This window comes from Thermochaetoides thermophila (assembly GCF_000221225.1).
Source record: "Thermochaetoides thermophila DSM 1495 unplaced genomic scaffold scf7180000011816, whole genome shotgun sequence".
In the NCBI taxonomy this organism is placed as follows: domain Eukaryota; kingdom Fungi; phylum Ascomycota; class Sordariomycetes; order Sordariales; family Chaetomiaceae; genus Thermochaetoides; species Thermochaetoides thermophila.
The window spans coordinates 5188102-5206754 of NW_006383032.1; the positions used below are offsets into that span (position 1 = coordinate 5188102).

Consider the following 18653-nt stretch of genomic DNA (forward strand, 5'->3'; position numbering starts at 1 on the left):
CAACAGCGGGTCTCATTCGATGCTCAGTCTCTCTGGTTTATCTTCAGAGACGACAGGTGATGTGACCCTCGATAGAATTAGATGCCAACACAGGAGAACACTCAGGAACTTCTCAACTTTTTCTTCGGCCGAAGCTCTCCCGCGTAGTTACGGAAGAACTCATCCGGCTCAGTAGGATGCTGACCAGTCACGTCATGAAAAGCCGTTGTCGCAATATAGTTGGTCTTCCCTTCACGTACCAGGCTGTAGTACTCGAGGATGTACTCTTTCTCCGAATCATCGATGTCGGCCTGATTGCGCAGAATTCGCTTAGCCTCACGCCTGGACAACTTGTAAGCATAAATGGATTGTTGTTGCGTTGGTGGGTGACTGACTCGGAGATATTTTCGAACTCCATCGTTTGGCCGAGTGCTTTGCTCGCAGCCTCAGCAAGCTCTTTTCCTGCGCAGAGCATCGGTCCAGTGACGACCATCATCTGTCCTCGGTGCTTATCATCGAAGCCATGTGGGCCCTTTCCAGAGAGCACGTAGGCTGCAACAAGGGCAATGTCCTGCTTCTATCAGCACTCTGACCGAGCGCCAATTCCGTATTTCACTTACCCCAAGAGCAACAGGCGCAAACTTATGGCTTTCTCCAATTGGTAAAGGAAATAAACCCTCATTTTGGGCCTGTTGTGAGTAAAGCAGTAGATTCTCTGCATAAAAACCAGCCCTTTCCACCCATTAGACCTGGTGCTTGCATGTTCCAGCTGTCGGATATTACTCACCTAATGACACAGGGCGAGTTTCCCAAGGGAGTGTCTGCCTCTCCCTTTGAACTCAACACCAGAGTCTCTAGGTCAATAAACTCTCTCAGCCTCGGCTGCTTGTCCCTCTCAGCATAGTCGCAACCAGCTGCACTAATCAGCAGCATGTTGTTCACACCAGCCTTCTTCGCTGCGCTACTTAGCTCAGCTGCAATGTCGAACTTGTCTGCCCTTGCAGGAGGTACAAGGCAAATAGTGTCACAGCCTGTTTTCTTGAGCGTCTCAACCACCTCGCGCTCCCTTCCAGGCTTATGTGGGACAATAACTGCACCCAACCCAGCGAGTTCCTTTGCCTTGGCATGGTTCGGGTCGAAGGCAAGGCCTGTCACGCTGTCAACTTTCTTTTTGAACTCTTCGTCGGTAAGGAGCAGTTCGGCAATCAAGAAGCCGGTCTGTCCTTCAACCGAAGTGATGCATATGTTGCGAGACATTGTACACGAGACCAAATTATGCAACAGTGTCAGTCAATATAAAGGCGACAAGCGTATCCCTCGGCGTATCCCTCGGCAAAGTGAAGCATCATAAATAACCGATCAAGAAATCCACGCACAGGCCCCAGAGCCAGGGAGCTGGCAAACTTCATTGGAGAGATTCGTAGTGATATCACATATCATTGCATATTCGTCCTTGAGGGCTCCAACAAATTGCGTCATGGATCAGGAACAGACCGGCAGTGGACGGAGGTTTGATCCGCCAAAAGGCAAACACATAGACTCTTATGTCGGCGCTCTTTGAGCTGGCAATTTCAACCCTTCCAAAAGCTCCTTCAACACAACGCCTTGAAACATTACATGTACATAAATTACTATGGTTCACCGTGTAGATTAAGAATTTACGCTCATAAAAGCGAATGCTCCCCAGACACTCGAGCATCAGAGTTTCCATGGCCATCTTTGTGGGCTCAGCCCGGTTGCTGTGACAACGGGGTTTGCTCAGGTACAGTACCCTTAACACACATTGAAGGGACAACGTGACTGACAAGCATTAGTGCAGGGAGGTACGGACATCAATGACAGGAAGATTTACACTCGATGACATTAGCAGCTCATACTAACAGTGTAGGCGCTTGACTGTTAGCTCCTCATAATGTTTGTACTCGATTCTTGTTACCCAAGTCCAGACCTTGTTGCTGCTGCCCGCACCTTATTGAGAGTCCGCACATGGAAACCCAGCTCCGAACTCTGTCAAGTGTCGTCCCAAACATAGAGATCAGCATGATTATTAGGATTGTGCTAAGTCCTTTACCTAGATTAAATCAACCACATCGTCATCATTTTGTGTGTTCTGCTTCATGCTCCTGGTTCGCGAGCGCTGCGGCCGGTCTCCGGACTTTGTTTTGGACTCCTGCGCATTGAAAACCTCCACGATGCCATGTAGATCACCGAGAGGTTGAGGTTTTACTAGAACACGCTCCTGGTGGTAATCCGTTCCATCGGAGTTTGTAGTCTTGAGGATGCCAGGTGATGTGGCCAGATCAACCGGAGCACTGCGCTTCTTTGGATCTAAGAACGAACATCTTTTCACCGGTTTCATGGTTTGCGGATCGAACTTGGACATAATGCTTAGTGGACTCATGTCAGGCTTCTTGAGTCTCGTGATGAAAACATGGAAGCAGGCCCTGGAAGTCCTGAATATCATAACCAATTCTGTCGTCATCCGCACGATGCCGATGTCATCACGTTCCACGTTCTGCTTTTGATGCGGCAAGTTTGCTTTCCTGAGTATGGGCTGCAGGAGCTGAACCATATCCTTGCTCTTGATTCTTGTCTAGCCCCTTGGTAAAATCTCGAGTTCGAGAGCGTAACTCGTTTTCAAGCCGATCTACGTGTTGCTTAGGATTGGCGTTGGTGCTTTCCAAAATGGATGGTTGCCACTCATGGTCAGCCCGCTTAGCCCCAAGGTCGCTCAACTCTTCATGCAATGTCTGCAATGTGTCTTCGCTTGGCTTTGTTGCCGTCACTCCACTTGATCATCAACTATTTAACAAGCGTCTAACAGTGCTCTGGGACTTGATCTGGTCCTTCAGTTGCTGTAAGTTGTGCTTCAGTTGTTCTCCTTCATGCCTGAATTTGTGAGCAGCTTCTAGATAGAACTGGTGCCGTTATTCCAATTCGACCAGGTACTTTAGCAGTTGCTCATTTTCCTGCTGGAGGTTATCATTCTCCCCAGCCAGACTCTGAACCACTCTCCCAAGAAGCCGTAACTGTGATTGTAGATCCCCTCCATGTGTCATGGTTGCTGCACTTGGAACGATTCAGATTCCTGGTTGTATGATGGAGCGTCGACAGATAATGCTTCCTCGACTGGAACCAGAGAATCATGACCAATTTTTGAGAATCTCCGGTTCGGCAATCAGCCTCATGTTCCCAATAGAAATTATGAAATCCGAGGCACACTAGTTCACAGTGCCGACCGGAGGTGAACTGGGTGATCTGGGTTATGTAGGGTCTGAAAGGCAGAAGGAGCTTGGAAATGTTCAGATAAAGTACAAATAAGGGGTAATTCCATGAGTCCATGACCGTCCAGGAAGCTGAGGACCTTTCACTTGGTTACCCAGCTACAAAAGCACCCATTACTGCCCTTGTTCTTAAGCATCAACATCATAAATCCAATGATTGAAACTTATGAGCAACGTTCAAGCCCCATTCTGATATTCAATGCTTTTCATAGTAGTGTCGCCGGTAAGGGCTGATATGTTGGGAATGGAAGTGATAAAGATGACATGACCAGTATCCAAAGAATGGTCAGATGCAGCAAACCACCTGCGACACAACGGGACCTTTTTACGGTTGGCTAGATATATGGGCTGTACCTATTCTATTGCTCAGTGAACCATATCTTCGTAGTCTGGTTTTTGCTCTGACTATCCGCTCAACTTCACATGGAACTTTATGAGCGCACAAAGAGAAGCCTTGTTTTGGAAGTTGAGTGATATATTCGAAGACTCCTCCGGCAAGGTGTACCAAAAGTACACAGCTTTATAGGCTGCAACTGGCACAACTTTGAAGTAGTTATAAATGAACCCCTGTTATTTGGGTCCCTTGGTCCCAGATTCGACCCCCCCCATTGCTTAAACCACTCCCCTAAGCAGTAAAATCCCGAGCTTTTTTAGTGCTACCAGCGCCATTCCAGACCGGCGGGCCGGGAATAGTGTAGGTCTGAGGAATCGAATGGTCGTTGATAGGTACCTACTAATGTGTTAATTCCTATTTTCCTGTATAGCCTCAAATCGAAGATGACAAAATCCTTACCCGAATGTTGGGATCGCTGTCCTTGCAGTAGCCAGGGATGGAAACCTTATATGAGGCAGGAGGTTCGGCAGTCCCTGAGCCAAGGACCTTTATCTGGGCACACTCGGGGTAGAATTGAGGAGCGTTCGCCTGATGCAGGGCGATCAGCTCATGGCGAATGAGGTAGTTGCCCGGTGCAAGGCCCTCTAAATGTGTGGTTGAGCGGTCAGTCACCTTGATCACGAAAGTTGAAGCGCAAGGGAGTCGTACGAGGAATGTTGCTGGTCCAGCCCTTGTTTCCACCAACCAGCTTGGCAATCTCCCAACCAGACGGCCGCTCGGTATCGAGGAAGACTGTCTTGCCATCTCCGTTGAACCCAGCTTCATCGATTTTGAACCACCCAGGACCAGAACCATCGCAAGTGCTGAACTCTCCAGGGCACTTGTACATCCAGACAATTATGGGACCCTGACTGTGTGTCCATTGCTGCCAGATGGCAGTAACCTCGTCACCGGGATTTGCTTCGGCCCAGAGAGTCGCTCCCCGACCACCATTGCAGCGCAGCTTAGGGTCACTGCAGGACATAATGGGGTCATAGCTGGGCCATTGCCATTGGATAACATTTGGCGAATTTGCTGGGGAGTAACCTTGATATCTAAGATAGATTTCAGGTTAGCCTAAGGTTTACAGTAAAGGCTCTCCATACTCACCCAGGATAGTTCTTCCCAGCAATGATATAACTTGTGACTGCACCGTGTGCCGCTGCTTCTGTGGCGAGCAGGGCGACAATTCCAAATGCCGGCTGGAGGATCATACTGATGGTTTAGCTGTTCTTCTGGCAGTTCGATCTTCGAGGTGCTCAGGAGGCGATAGATGATGTGGCTCCAGGCGCAGGAATTGCAGGCGCTAACCCACTTCAAATTATAGCTTGACTTTGTTGGGAGCGACGTAAGAGCCGGCGTCTTGTTTAACCATTCCCCAGGTTCTGTACCCCGGATCCAGAATTTCAATTTAGCGGATAATATGGCACAAGCTGTAGGATAATTGTGGCTGATATGGACGCATGACAGGTTTCCTGGCCAACGACTGGCGGAAGCACACTTCGGCAGGTACTCAGATTAATATAAAGTATCCGCCTTATTGTTGGCATTCACAATATCCTCCTTTGTTCCGGAATCAAGTGCCGATTCCTTTGCTTTGGATATTACGTTCAACCCCCTCTCATAGCATGACTCCGGCCCCGTTTTTGCTCCATTTTTTTTCTTTTCCAAACGGGCCACAAGCATGCTTTCCCGAACTTGGAAGTTGTCGGTGCTCTTTCACTCGGTCTAACATTCGCCGTATAGTCATATGTGGTGAGGATGCAAATGCAGTTGAGATCGGAGGAGAGGCGACCTGATCATGCCGCACCTATCACGGGCTAGTCGGCATCAGTGGAAGCGATTAGTTGTTAAGCCATCATTAGAGGTTTGCTGACTGAACACTCCCATGTTGATATTTAATCTCAAAAGGCCAATGATTAGCATGGAACATCTCAGCAGAGCGGATCATCTCCTGGAGTATTGATCCCTCAACTTCAAGCCTCTTTGATTAAATAAGTTTATTTCTCCAATACCATGTTTTGAGAAAACACCGATCCTGGCTAGAGCTGCCAGTAATCTACGGTATCTACTCGCAAACGAACCGAAACGATCAATGATACCACACAACCGAGACCGAACTCAAAGAACCCCAAGGAAAGCTGCCATCGAACCTGTTCTACAAGCACTTGAGTCTTCTCTGCTCACTCCCAACTTTCTGTCCAACCAGAAGAGGCCAGATATCAGCATATCCTGTTGTGTTTCTACTGCTGGGCGCTCTAACCGTTGATCAAGCCGAGACAAGCTCCCGGGCCTTAAGTTACAGCATAAAGCATAATTATAACAAATATTCACTTGTCCTTGCCTTTTGTTGGTGATATCTCTCCATTTATGACCCCCAAGATGCGCGGGAGGAGCTGCACGTCGGGCCGTTGGGCTTTCAACGTACAGCATCCCCCACTCTACAGGGCTTCATCTGATCAACCCTTACACTTTTTGCCATGATCTAATAGCCAAGATCCCGGGAAAGCACACAGACTTAGCAGGTACTCGAACTTGCGCCCAAAACGGCCCGATTTCGGAATGAGTTGCTTTACTCTCTGCCATCGACTCTGAACCCCCCCTCTCCCCCCCTCCCCTTCCTCATCTTTGGCTTAAACCAAGAAGCAGATTCTATCATTTAGCAACTGTATATTCATGAAGCTAAAGTTGACTAAACTTATCTGGCTGCTCACTGCCTAACATCAGGAGTTACTTCAACCTCTTTGAGCGAAAGCTAACATGAAAAGTTGAGTGGATGTGGAAGCGATAATGTATAGTGTCTTCTCGGCTTCGGAAGAAGTATACAAGGCAAAAAGTAGCATATGACTCTTGCAGAAATGTAGATAGCTTGATCTCGAAAACTTTACTCTTTTGGTTGTCATCGTTGATAACCATCCTTCAGAGCCATGGCTCTTGCATACATTCTACCAGACCACCAGCCCCTTCATGTTGGGCAATCACCCATATAGGACAAACCTGTATTCTTTGGCTCTCTCACCGTTCAACATCTTTGGTTGCGTTCTAGCCTTTTCCTGCTCTCCTCAACCACTCAAGCTCTCCTTACTCCTTGCTCCAGAGACTAAGGGCGATCCCATCCCTTGTTTCTTCTGTAGATCGCGTTACATAATATTTCGCCAATAACCATGAACAAGTCGCTCGACGCAAGCGCGATGCAGCCACTGAACATTGTGCGAGGTTACTTTTCACAGCCAGGGCTTAACATTGATCTTGAAAGGTCCAGCAAAACACTCACCATCCGTTCAGTCCCTGCCAGCCTTTAAGGAGCATTGGAGACGAAGGTGTTGCTGTGGTTGTGGTCGATCATGTGCCAACTAGGCAGCTTTCTGTCATTACGGTTTATATAGGTACACAGTGGCCACGATCCAAGACCACCGGTGACAAACTAGAGCTGAGATTGGGGGTTCAAAGATGCGGAGACGGGATCGATGGCGCGGCGCACTTTGAAGAGGTTGGCTGGGCGAGTGCGGGGAAGAGGGGGAGATCGTCAGATGTTCGTCACTCCACCAACCAAGATCGGTACCAAGTTACTAACCACAGACCTTTCCCCAGCTTCCCCAGTTTTGTGGTTGTGGACAGCGATTGAACAGTGAGCTTGGTTCTCCGATGATAAATTGCATCATAACGCCAGCGCGATGTCCGGTGCTCAGCAAAACAAGGTGGCGATTCTCTGCCTTCTCATCTCTCAGTCTCGTACACAATCCACAAGCCATCATCCTCCCTGAAGTTTGCGGTGCTTGAGATTGCCAGCTTTCATCAGGATGAATGCGTCAGCTTCTTCGACTCTGGCAGCGGCCAGATCACTTACTACACGGAGGGCCTTAACGGCATCCCTGAGGAATATCAGAACCTTTATTACCACAAGCATTCAGGAACTTCCAGTCGCCAAGCAGGCTGCATCTCTCAGACTACGCAACCGTCACGTAGCTCCTGTTTTAGGTATCACGACCTTCAAGTCTACATTTACAACCTCTCAGAGCTTCCTAGCCGATAAGGAACTGCTTACACCCAAATGGAGGGCACCTTCCGATGAATCTCTCGAGTATCGGCCCGTCCTGGTGGTCGGCGCAGGCAACATTGGCCGACGCGTTGCACTTGTCTGGGCATCCAACTCGCGGCCGGTAACCATCTACGACATCTCACAAGACGCGCTCCGGGAAGCAACCGAATACATCACCGACAACCTAGGGGCATACTGCGCAGAGCGAGGCACGCACCCAGGCCACGTATGCACAACGACGGACCTGCGCACAGCGACAACGACGTCAGGTCATCCAGAGCGCAACTCAGCAGGGGAGATCACCGCGCAGGAGCACACGCGTGCGCCGTGGCTCGCCATCGAATGCCTGCCCGAGTCGCTGCCGCTCAAGACATCGGTGCTGGCGCGGCTCGAGCGCTCACTGCCGAGCGACTGCATCCTGGCCAGCAACAGCAGCAGCCTAACGACGGCAGAGATGGCCGTCGAGGGCGACTTGGCGCATTCACACCGTCTGCTGAACACGCACTACTTCATCCCGCCGCGCAACCGCATGGTGGAGCTCATGTCGAGCGGTGCCACATCCGGCGCCATCTTCCCCTTCTTGGCGATGCAGATGCGGCGTGTCGGGCTCACACCGGTGATCGTTCCGCAGGGCATCCAGTCACGGGGATTTGTCTTCAACCGGATCTGGGCGGCATGCAAGCGCGAGACTCTGGCGGTGTTGAGTGAGGGCGTTGCCAAGCCGGGCGACATTGACGCCCTATTCAGGGACTTCTTCCATGCCGAGAAGGGCCCTTGTGAGAGAATGGATGAAGTCGGGCTGGATACGGTCGCCCGTGTGGAGCAGCACAACCTGGAGAGGATGCCGTGGCTGGGCAGTGAGAAGGCGTTGGCCTGGCTGAAGAGTAACTATATCGAGCAGGGAAAGCTGGGTGAGAAGAGCGGCGACGGGCTGTTTACTGTGGCTGAGCGGGATGCCTTGAAGGAGAGACATCGCCTGGATAAGTATCGGGAAGTGGAAGAAACTGCCGGCGCGTGATGCCAAACGCCGCTCCTGAGTCCTGAGCCGTTTGACGTCGTACCTAAGCCTGGAGTTTGATGGCGAGATGGTGCTTGGGGTACAGGTCCAGCGCTTTACTGTAGCTGTAGGTGGGGCAGATGCGGGTGCGTGGTGGTATTGCAGCTCAAACATTGCAAACTTCACCTTCCAACGCCCTTTGGAGGACAAGCATGAATTGGTGAAAAGTCTGTCCGATTCTACCACCGTTCATTCTCACCATCTGCATTATCTCAGGGGTGTAACCATGCTGCCCACAGCAGTAGGACATTTTTGGGAAGAGAGCAGGGCGATGATCAGAAGGGCGCGCCCGTCACTAGATGCCAAGACTACTGTAGGATAGGCAAAAGGCATCTTTTCAGCCACTGACGTCGTCAGGGGAAAGGCGCACAAGATGGACAATCACGACACTAGTGTGTACCAGCTTCCTTTTCTATCAGTAGTAGTCAAATAGGTAGGCTTTCTTGTAATGCTCGCTATCTATCTACCTACCTATCTATCTATCTATCTATCTATCTATCTATATATATATATATATATATATCGCTCACTCAGACCTGTGTTGCGCTTCAATTCTTTGTCAGTGCATACTTCTCTACTGTAAAACTGTGAAGAGGTATCAGCGATTCCTGGTCCCTTGGCTGACACACTCCATCCACAAATACCACCGTGAACCATCCAATTCAGCACCGCTGTAACAATATGGGTTCAAACACCGAGCCTCTTACATTCCCCAAGCCAAAATTCATCACTGGAGGGTGTCTCTGCAATGCAATTCGATATCGAGTGGACTTCCCCGAAGACCACGACTTTCTCAAGTCGGTTAGTGCCCTAACAGCCAATACGCCCTATTGACTTGTCTGCTCGTTTTATCCTCATTCCTTATTTTCTAACATTTGGATTTCCCAGTCCTCCACCTGCCAGTGTACTCAGTGCCGCAAGCAAACCGGCTCCCTCTTCTTCAGCTGCCACAAGATATCACCGGCAAGTAACTTTCAATTCATCGGAGATGACTTCAGCTCCGGCACTCCGCCCGCAGCACTTAAAATATACCAGGCCAGCAAGCAAGCCGAGCGCGCATTCTGCGGAAATTGCGGGTCCTTCATCTACTGGAAGCCTTTGGCTGACTCGACTGAACCGGGGAGCGGTAACAAGATGGACTATTTGTGCTTTACGGTTGGGACAACAGACCCGTTGTACCTGTTTGGCGAGGGGGCTGACGGTATAGAGGTACCGAACGAAGGATTTGGACTGGCGCTTGCAAACGGCGGCGGGTACCATGTCTGGTGTCGGAATGAGATCAAAGGAGTTACTGATGAGAGCGAGCTGCTGGGCAAGGGGACAAAAGGAAGAGGAATTCGCCTGCAGGAGGAGTGATGGGCTGGGTGGCTCGAGGTTACTATGTATTTGGGGATCTCCTATGAACGCCCTAACGGGAGTCCCAATTTCAAGATACCCAGTGAAAGCTCAGCATGAAGATTTCGATGGCTACATTAGATTCTCGGTCTAGAAAGCAAGAAATTATTATTTTGAATACACGCAACTTTCCCGATATGTTCACCCATCTCCTCTTTGCTCACTTTCAAGATACCCAGTGAAAGCTCGACATGAACATTCCGATGGCTACATTGAATTCCCGGTCTAGAAAGCAAGAAATTATTACTTGGAATACACGCAACTCTCCCCATAAACTCACCCATCTCCTCTTTGCTCACACCGGCATCCCATTTTCCTCAACCTTCCTTCCCCTATCATCAAAGATGATACTACTAAATGCCTCGAAATCGCCTTGATCCACAAGTCTATCATTGTCCTCCGTATCCGGCGGCAGCTGCCGGTACAAACCCATGCCCGGCTTGGGCCACAGAGCAGCGAGAGGGTCAAACCCCTCCTCTTCTTCCAATCTCGGCGTCTCCTCCTTCTCCTTCTTCGTCCCGTTGGCTGAGCCGCGCCCTTTACCGTTCCCGTTGCCATTGGCGTTACTAATTTTCCGGACATAATTGATCTGTCCTGTCGGATGCGCCTCAGCACGAGAGAAAAGACCGTCGGTGCTGGTCCCGGCGAACAGAGACCGGGGTGCTTGGCCAGCCGTGCCGTGACTGCTTGCAGCACCAGCCCCAGAAGGAGACGCGGGGAAAATGGGCAAGTCTGGGTGCATCTCAAGAGCAAGCATGAGCAGGGAGACCAGTTCCTGTTGAGAAAGGGTCGATAAGTATGCACGCTTCTGTTGAGGTGGCCGAGAAGCCCAGCTTTCCCTTGCTGGACGGGGGTCAGTCTTTTGCCGCTTAGGTTGGGGCTGCTGTTGCGGCTGCTGCTGCTGCTGTTGTTGTTGCTGTTGGTGCCGCTTGGTAGTGCATGCTGAGCAAAACCAGCCCCTGGCCTGATCGCCTACTACATCGTCCTGGATCCAGGGGTCATGACACAACTGATGCCAGCCATCATTGCAGCCGTCGCAGAAGACCATCCGGTTACCAGCGGGGCTGTACATGCGGGTACAATTCTTGCAGAGTGCTTGCTCGGTAGTCCGCTTGCCATAGTTGGCGCGCTTCTTGCTGGCAGCCTCCATGGCCGCTGGGTTGTAGGAGTCCGGCTTCATAACACTGCGGCCAGACTTAGTAGTGGTAAGAGGCATCGATTGACTAGCGCCATCAATTGGGGCTTCGGAGCCGGACTGCTCGCTGAAGCTTGACGCACTGCTGGCATCATCATCGTCGTCGTCGTCATCTTTATTCCTAGCGCGCTTGCGCTTGCTACCAACCCCACGAGGTACTATTGCTGATGTCTTGAGCTTCTTGATTTTGCTCTCCATTGGAGCAGTCTTGTTTTGAGCAACTTTTGCAACTGGACTCTTAGTTATGCTTGTCAGACCCGCCTGAACCTTTCTAATTGCACTCATTCCGGCAGTACTTATGGACGATCGGGCTGGACCAATCGTTGTTGTAGCCGAGGTACTGTTGACAGCAGCAGCAGCAGCAGCAGTAGTAGTAGTAGTCATCATCGTCGTCGTCGTCGTCGTCGTCGTTGGAGTAGTTGATACAGTCATAGCCGAAGGCATGGGAAGAGTGGCAGGCATTGATTGAGTTGAGGATGAACTAGGCATCTTCATTGTCAGGGATGTCGAGGTGTTCATGCTCATCACTAGTCTTCGCTTCACGTCCTCATAGGAGGATGTGGAAATGGCGCTTGTTACGGACGGAGACCGCGCAGCTTGTGACAGAGCGGTGCTAAGGCTGCTTGGTTCGCCCTTCAAACGCGATAGAATCATCTGAGTGGCTGCTGTAAACTGAGGGATATATGGAGGGCGGGTAGGAGGTATGGAAGATGGAGGAGTTGGAGTAACGGCCGGCTTTGGCTCCGTCTCCGCCTCGGACGCCCTGGCCCCGGCTGATGTAGAAGCCGTGTCCTTGACCGAGTGTCCTCCATCGCTTTTAGAAGAGTCTTTCGAGGTCCCAGAATCCGCCATTGTCTGACCTTTGGATCTGTAGATCGTCCAAAATCTCCGGTATTCTCAAAGCCCCAAAGAGAGAAGTAATGGTCGTCTCAGCAACGCAAGTCCAGAACACGGATGTTCCCCTGATAGTAGCGATGAAAGCGTATACTTCATGTTCAGAGAGGTTTTAACACGCTTGATTTACAACAACTTTCAACATTTCGTTGGCGCTTCTCCTTACACTGGTTTCAATGGAATGAAAGCTCAGATGAGAGGAAATTGTCGGGATCGCGATGGGTGAATGCTGCAGATCACATGATTTTCACGTGACCAACCCTAACCCTTGGGGACCGGCAGAGGGGGCTGAGCCCCCGTCTGCTCTTTGGCGGACTGCGCAAGCCAACAAATGGGGCAGCAGCAAGGTTGTAAACTTCCTGCTCTTTATGCCGTTCAAACAGTCTCTTCACCTATGCAACTGATTCGCTACCTAATGATGCCCCGGTCCCTTAGAGACTTTATTTCATGCTCGCTCATACCCAGATGTTCCCGTAAGATCTCGTCCGTATGTTGACCTAAAGTCGGCGGAGGACTTCTGATCTTGGGCTTAGTTTCCGAGAATTTGATGGGTGAGTTGAGAAGCTTGATAGGTCCGCATTCGGGATGTTCAACCTCAGTCACCATGTTCCGGGCTTTGGTATGCTCATGGTTCAATGTCCCCTGGATATCGTTGACTGCGGCGTACGGCATTCCCTTGCCTTCGAACACCTCTAGCCATTCCTGAGTCGTCTTGGTCACAGTGATTTTCTCGATCTCGGTCTCAAGCTCGTCACGGTTGGCCACCCGCAAAGCATTAGTCTTATATCTTGGGTCATCCTTCCACTCAGGGCATCCTAGTCCGTCGCAGAGGATGCCGAACAATCGATCATTACCACCACCAAACAGGACGTCGCCATCTTTGGTTTTGAAGGCCCGGTACGGGACAATTGAAGCTATTCTAATTAGTTTTGACGTAGTCTAGAATCAGGAGAGGTACTCACGATGAGCTGTCCCCCAGCGGCCAGTATCCTTCTCTCCGCTGATCAAGCAACTGCTGGCGATGTTTGCGAGGGTCACTGTTTGGCAGTCGCTCAGAGCAGCGTCAATGTGTTGACCCTTTCCGGTTTTTGCACGGGCAATCAATGCTGCCATGATACTGGTGCACGTATACAGACCTGTGGTGAGGTCTGTTACGGCAACGCCAACCTTCACCGGAGGTCCATCTCTGGTGCCGGTGATGTGCATCAAGCCAAACTCGGCCTCAACCATGACATCGTATCCAGCTCTCTGGGAGTACGGCCCCGTCTGTCCATAACCCGTGATTGAAGCATAAACTAGAGACGGATTAATCTTATGGATGGTCTCATAGTCAAGGCCATACTTCTTGAGAGATCCGGGGATGTAGTTCTCAACAAGGATATCACATTTAGCCGCTAGTTTGTGGAGGATCTCAACGCCAGCGGGGTCCTGAAACGACAACGCCAGTGATTTCTTGTTCCGGTTGACCTAGTTCAAGTCAGACAAGAATCAGTCGTATTTCCATTTTTGCTAGGAGATGCATACACCTAGAAAGTAAGCAGATTCCCCAGGGCCCTGATGTGCTGAGCTCGATTTGTATGGGGCATAGGGAGGGCCCCAAGCACGAGTATCATCACCACGGATGGGATGCTCAATTTTGATGACCTCGGCGCTCCAGGAATGTCAGCAGTCACACTGGTTTTTTAGATGCCGAGAAAGCGTACCCCAGGTCACCTAAAATTTGGGTGCAATATGGCTGGGCGGGGTGTTAATGTCAAAAGCCAACCCGTATATTTGTTTTAAGTGAACCTTACGCCAGCAAGGACTCGGGTCATGTCCAGGACCCGGTACCCTTCAAGAGGGAGTGTGCCGTCGGCGGCCATGACGGCCGAAACAGTAAAGCGCCGAGGCCCCGCAGGGTTCAGGGTCCCGGTCCGGAGCAACCGGCGGCTCACCGTCAGCAGCCGAAACATGATGTTGACTTTTGAATATATTGCCTGGAGCTCAAGCGCACAACACGTCTACCGCTTAGAGTTTGAAGTGATCAACGAACTGAGAAACGGGCCTGCTTCCAAGATGTGCTTGCTGCTAGTTGCCGAAAGAGACCGAAGGAAGACCCCACTAACAACGCTGTTGCTGCCCTTTGGGAGCCGAAGCAGGCCATATTTTATCGGCACTCACCGATGGCGCATTGCCAGTTACAAGTTCGAGGCAGCACAGTTAGCCCATCTTTGATGGGAATGATATACTGAAATCAAACAAGAAGGATAAAACAAGAAGGATAAATGTCTTGAGAATTTTTCCAATGAGTTTCGTTCCCATGAATTCCCAATGTCTTGGTTTCTGCAGAATCTTGAACTCGAACATCATTGCGGATTATTGAAATCGATCGGCAAGAAGAACGTCGAAAGCCAGTGACTATGCCCGACCGGTCTTGGCGCCTGACAGTTGACATCAGCTGCCACAAGCCACCAAGGACTGCCAGCCAAGGAACTTCACGTCACCTTTGGCATCGTTGATCATCCAAAAAACAGTCTTGCGAACGCGCCGACGTCGCCAAATCGTCCTTCTCACCACTCTTCCCCACCCCCTTCAGATAACCAGTCGTCGCATTTATCATAATGGATTACCAGAATCGCGTCGGTTCCAAGTTCGGCGGTGGTGGCGTCGCCTCCCACAGCATCACCAACGCCGATCGCCGTGAGCGTCTTCGCAAGCTCGCCCTCGAACAGATTGATCTCGACAAGGACCCATACATCTTCAAGAACCACCTCGGCTCATTCGAGTGCCGTTTGTGCCTAACAGTCCATCAAAATGACGGCTCCTATCTCGCTCACACCCAAGGCAAGAAGCACCAAACGAACCTTGCGCGCCGCGCCGCCCGCGAGCAAAAAGAAGGCAAGGGAGAAGTCGATCCTAACACGGGTCTCCCCGTTGGCGTTGTCGGCGCCGGTTTCGCGGCGCTTGGTTTGGGTGGTGTCGGCCCAAAGCGCAATGTCGTAAAAATCGGGCGGCCAGGCTACAAGATCACCAAGGTGCGCGACCCGATTACACGACAGGTCGGCCTGCTCTTCCAGTTACAGTACCCGGACATCAGCCCCGGCGTGACACCCAAATGGCAGGTGATGAGCGCGTTTTCTCAGCGTGTCGAGGAGCCCGATCGCAACTTCCAGTACCTACTTGTGGCGGCCGAGCCGTACGAGACTTGTGGCTTCAAAATCCCTGCGCGCGAACTCGACAAGCGTGAAGATAAGCAGTTTGAGTTTTGGGATCCAGATGCCAAAGAGTTCTGGATCCAAATCATGTTCATGACGGAACGTGAGGAGAGGTTTAACGCCGCTCCTGGTTTGACAGGTCGGCGGTAAATATGGGGACTAGAAGAAGCCCTTTGAATGGACGACAGGAAGAAACAAGGGCAAAAGCCAATGTATGGCAACCCTGGGCTTGTTCTTCCTCATCGCTCACACAGCCACAAACCACATTCAGGTTGAAAGTCCTCAAAATTGAGTGGAACATGGACCAGGCAGACCTTAGAAGCCAACGTGGCTCGTCGAACAGATTTTAGGATGAACCATGCAATCTAGCTCGTCCGACGACAGAGCTTGAAAACAAAAAAAGGGGGGAAGGCCAGAACAGTCTTTCCGTTGCCATGGTCGCGCAGTGGTTGGGCCTGCAAAGGTGGTTTGAGGGGGTAAATGCTGTAAGGCGAACGAAAGTCGTAACATTGCTACATTGAAGCTAACAGTTGCTCAGTCAGCTAGAAGGAGTTTGAGATGCACCTTCACGCCTGAATCTTTTCCCCCGCATCAGATTAGATTGACCCGTGATACTATAATATATGATGACTAATTGGATGAAACTACTCGTCTAATCAGGAGAATAAAGTGCCGGGACAGTAATCTAGACATTGGAATTCCTATCTATCTGTCAGAGCACAGCAAACACTGACCCTTACTTTCACTCGGCAAGCTTCCATTAAGCTCCCTGCTATAAGGTGCAACTATGTCCACGATACCATGAATTATGTGCTAGCACAACAGGTCTGAAAGAAACCATCAAAGCTGCTATGCGCTAGATTCCTCCACACACAAACATACAACCCAAAGACACGGTAGTGCTATGCAACAATTCGCTCAGAGATGCAACACAACCAACACCAGGCTCCTAGCGCCAACGTTGTGATTTTCACCTCATGGATCACCGGAAGTTGTTGTCAAAACGCTTGAAGGTGTATCCGATGAACGGCAAGCTCATCTCGGGACTCTCCTCTTGCTGCTGGTTGCCGTTTCGAGCCATCTGGGCTTTGAGCAACGTGGCATTGTCAGTCTGGTCGATTTCATCAGTCGGGAAGTATGTGGTATCAATGGCAGAAGTCAAACGTGGCTCGAATGGTGCACGGATACGGCGCAGGTTCTCGAACTCGACGCCACGGAAAAAAGGATGTGCCTTGATCTCATGGGCACCGCCGCGGCCGAGACGGTTTTCGGAGTTGCAAATGAGACTGTAGATTGTTTGGTAAGCAAAACCGCATTCATTAAGTGAACTTCGTTTCTAAATGCTTACCTCCGGATCAAATGCTCGGCTTCCGCACCAAGCTGAATGTCTTCAGGGAAGTACAATGTCTGCCGCCAGTTGACGATCTTGCGATATGTGTCGTGGCTGTCTTCTGCGCAAAACGGCGGCCAGCCAACAAGGCATTCGAACATGATAGTACCCAGCGACCACCAGTCGCAGTCAAACGAGTAACCATTGCCTGTAAAGATCTCGGGGGCGATGTAGTCGGGAGTACCGACCGTGGAGTAGGCCATCATCCGCCTCGAGCGCCTCCAATCGTTGATCTGAGACCGGTTGCTGACCGTAAGGTTGATCTGGTCGATGGCGATTGAGTTGCGGTTGTCTTTTGGCTTGCTCGGCTTGCCCTGCAGCAGTTGCTGGTAATAGCTATTGTCATGCAGCTTGTGGAAACCAGTCGAGAGGCCAAAATCCGTGAGCTTGACGTGGCCGCCACGGTCAAGGAGGATGTTGTCGGGCTTGATGTCTCTGTCATACGGTCAGAATATTTTTGATTGAAAACCATGAAGCGCAGAACCACATACCTGTGAATGAAACCCAACTTATGCACCGCCTCGATGGCCAGGATGATCTCTGCAATATAGAACCGCGTGATATCCTCAGAGAAAATCTCATACTTGATCAGCATGGTCATCAGATCGCCACCAGGCAAGAACTCCATGAGCATGTAGAGAAAGTTCGCATCCTGGAAAGTGGTGTACAGCTTGACAACCCACGGGCTGTCCGATTCGGCCAGGATATCGCGCTCAGCACGAACATGGGCAAGCTGGTCCTTCTTGAACATTTCGGTTTTGATGAGCGACTTCATGGCGTAAACCTTCCCATCCGATTTCTTCTGAACCAACTTCACCTCGCCAAAAGCACCCTTTCCGATGATCTTGATGGTCTTGTAATTCTCGGGCTTGTCCTTGGTGCGCAGGAAACGTAAATAGGAACCCTCCTTCCTGCCTGAGGTAGTCCAGATGGATTCTCGACGGCGCGGATCCGTGGTCTCTGCCAGCTTCTGCTCCATTTCGCTCTGTCTGCAGTTTCATAACACATCAATATCCAAGTGCTTTCTTTGACTAGTAATAGAACTCACCTCTGGTTGCGTTCACGAGCCCGCTTGACGCTGTCCTTAAAGAAATCAGAGGCGAGCTGGGAGCACTTCTTCTGGTTGTGGTGCGCCGTCTGGCCATATTTCTCTGGATTCCTTTCCGGAGCAGGCACGAAGAAACCTGACTGAGCAGTGTGGGTAGGCATAGGGGGAGCATTCAGATAGCTCGAGTACCCAGGCTGCTGGCCCTGACCGCCAGCCGTCCGCGGGCGCTGGCCGGGAGAGGCGCCGCGGGCAGCATGAGGAGATCTTGAGCCATCGCCGAGATTCTGGTGAGAGAACTGCTGAGCGAGCCCAGTGTTCGGGTCGATAGCAACTCCAGCAGCATTCTGGCCGGCTTGGCCATAGCCCTGACCGGCAGAGCTGTAAGGGGAAGCTTGCGCATACTGGCCATACTGGAAGTAACCTCCCTGACCGTAGGGCTGCTGCTGCTGGTATGCATGCGACTGCGGAACGGCACTCGCGGGAGTTCCTGGCTGGCCTTGGTAGATGGGCTGAGGAAACGTCGAGGGCGTCGTGGGATAGGCTCGGTCATTGGCAGCCAGGCGGTCGTTGTTGGCATTGTTGAAGTTGAGATACAGACGGTTCCCCTGATTGTCCATCTTGGCTGGGGTGCTAGCAGCGCGGCTGCTGGATGACAGGCCCAATGCACAATTGATGCGATAAGACACTGGAGTCGACAGAAGACGTTGAGACGGTTGGTCCCTCGGCCACTCTTGTGTCTGTTGCGTGGAGAGGATGGAATTGCAAGGCAAAGAAGGGCCTTTGCGTGATTGTGCGGTTGCTGCGA

General features: G+C 51.0%; 8 protein-coding genes across 8 annotated transcripts; 3 read left to right on the forward strand and 5 right to left on the reverse strand.

The window, feature by feature from the left end:
* Nucleotides 1-101: 101 nt before the first annotated feature.
* On the reverse strand, nucleotides 102-1236 carry CTHT_0034900 (uncharacterized protein; the record flags this gene model as incomplete). Its single annotated transcript, XM_006693859.1, has 5 exons — nucleotides 102-179; nucleotides 240-321; nucleotides 375-550; nucleotides 656-668; nucleotides 767-1236. 5 exons carry the CDS (start codon nucleotides 1234-1236, stop codon nucleotides 102-104), a joined length of 819 nt encoding a protein of 272 aa, XP_006693922.1.
* An 814-nt stretch (nucleotides 1237-2050) lies between these two features.
* Nucleotides 2051-2551, reverse strand: CTHT_0034910 (uncharacterized protein; the record flags this gene model as incomplete). The annotated part of the gene is made up of 1 exon (XM_006693860.1): nucleotides 2051-2551. The coding sequence occupies one exon, from the start codon at nucleotides 2549-2551 to the stop codon at nucleotides 2051-2053; it is 501 nt and encodes a 166-aa protein (XP_006693923.1).
* A 1337-nt stretch (nucleotides 2552-3888) lies between these two features.
* On the reverse strand, nucleotides 3889-4850 carry CTHT_0034920 (uncharacterized protein; the record flags this gene model as incomplete). Its single annotated transcript, XM_006693861.1, has 4 exons — nucleotides 3889-3993; nucleotides 4057-4241; nucleotides 4306-4691; nucleotides 4747-4850. 4 exons carry the CDS (start codon nucleotides 4848-4850, stop codon nucleotides 3889-3891), a joined length of 780 nt encoding a protein of 259 aa, XP_006693924.1.
* A 2586-nt stretch (nucleotides 4851-7436) lies between these two features.
* Nucleotides 7437-8693, forward strand: CTHT_0034930 (uncharacterized protein; the record flags this gene model as incomplete). Its single annotated transcript, XM_006693862.1, has 1 exon — nucleotides 7437-8693. The coding sequence occupies one exon, from the start codon at nucleotides 7437-7439 to the stop codon at nucleotides 8691-8693; it is 1257 nt and encodes a 418-aa protein (XP_006693925.1).
* Nucleotides 8694-9413: 720 nt separating this feature from the next.
* CTHT_0034940 (uncharacterized protein) lies at nucleotides 9414-10088 on the forward strand (the record flags this gene model as incomplete). Its single annotated transcript, XM_006693863.1, has 2 exons — nucleotides 9414-9533; nucleotides 9621-10088. The coding sequence occupies 2 exons, from the start codon at nucleotides 9414-9416 to the stop codon at nucleotides 10086-10088; spliced, it is 588 nt and encodes a 195-aa protein (XP_006693926.1).
* A 334-nt stretch (nucleotides 10089-10422) lies between these two features.
* Nucleotides 10423-14168, reverse strand: CTHT_0034950 (uncharacterized protein; the record flags this gene model as incomplete). The annotated part of the gene is made up of 6 exons (XM_006693864.1): nucleotides 10423-12190; nucleotides 12629-13130; nucleotides 13179-13683; nucleotides 13741-13867; nucleotides 13920-13951; nucleotides 14010-14168. 6 exons carry the CDS (start codon nucleotides 14166-14168, stop codon nucleotides 10423-10425), a joined length of 3093 nt encoding a protein of 1030 aa, XP_006693927.1.
* Nucleotides 14169-14816: 648 nt separating this feature from the next.
* Nucleotides 14817-15560, forward strand: CTHT_0034960 (splicing factor 3a subunit 2-like protein; the record flags this gene model as incomplete). Its single annotated transcript, XM_006693865.1, has 1 exon — nucleotides 14817-15560. The coding sequence occupies one exon, from the start codon at nucleotides 14817-14819 to the stop codon at nucleotides 15558-15560; it is 744 nt and encodes a 247-aa protein (XP_006693928.1).
* Nucleotides 15561-16392: 832 nt separating this feature from the next.
* On the reverse strand, nucleotides 16393-18465 carry CTHT_0034970 (uncharacterized protein; the record flags this gene model as incomplete). The annotated part of the gene is made up of 4 exons (XM_006693866.1): nucleotides 16393-16696; nucleotides 16759-17235; nucleotides 17292-17789; nucleotides 17849-18465. The coding sequence occupies 4 exons, from the start codon at nucleotides 18463-18465 to the stop codon at nucleotides 16393-16395; spliced, it is 1896 nt and encodes a 631-aa protein (XP_006693929.1).
* Between the last annotated feature and the right edge of the window lie 188 nt (nucleotides 18466-18653).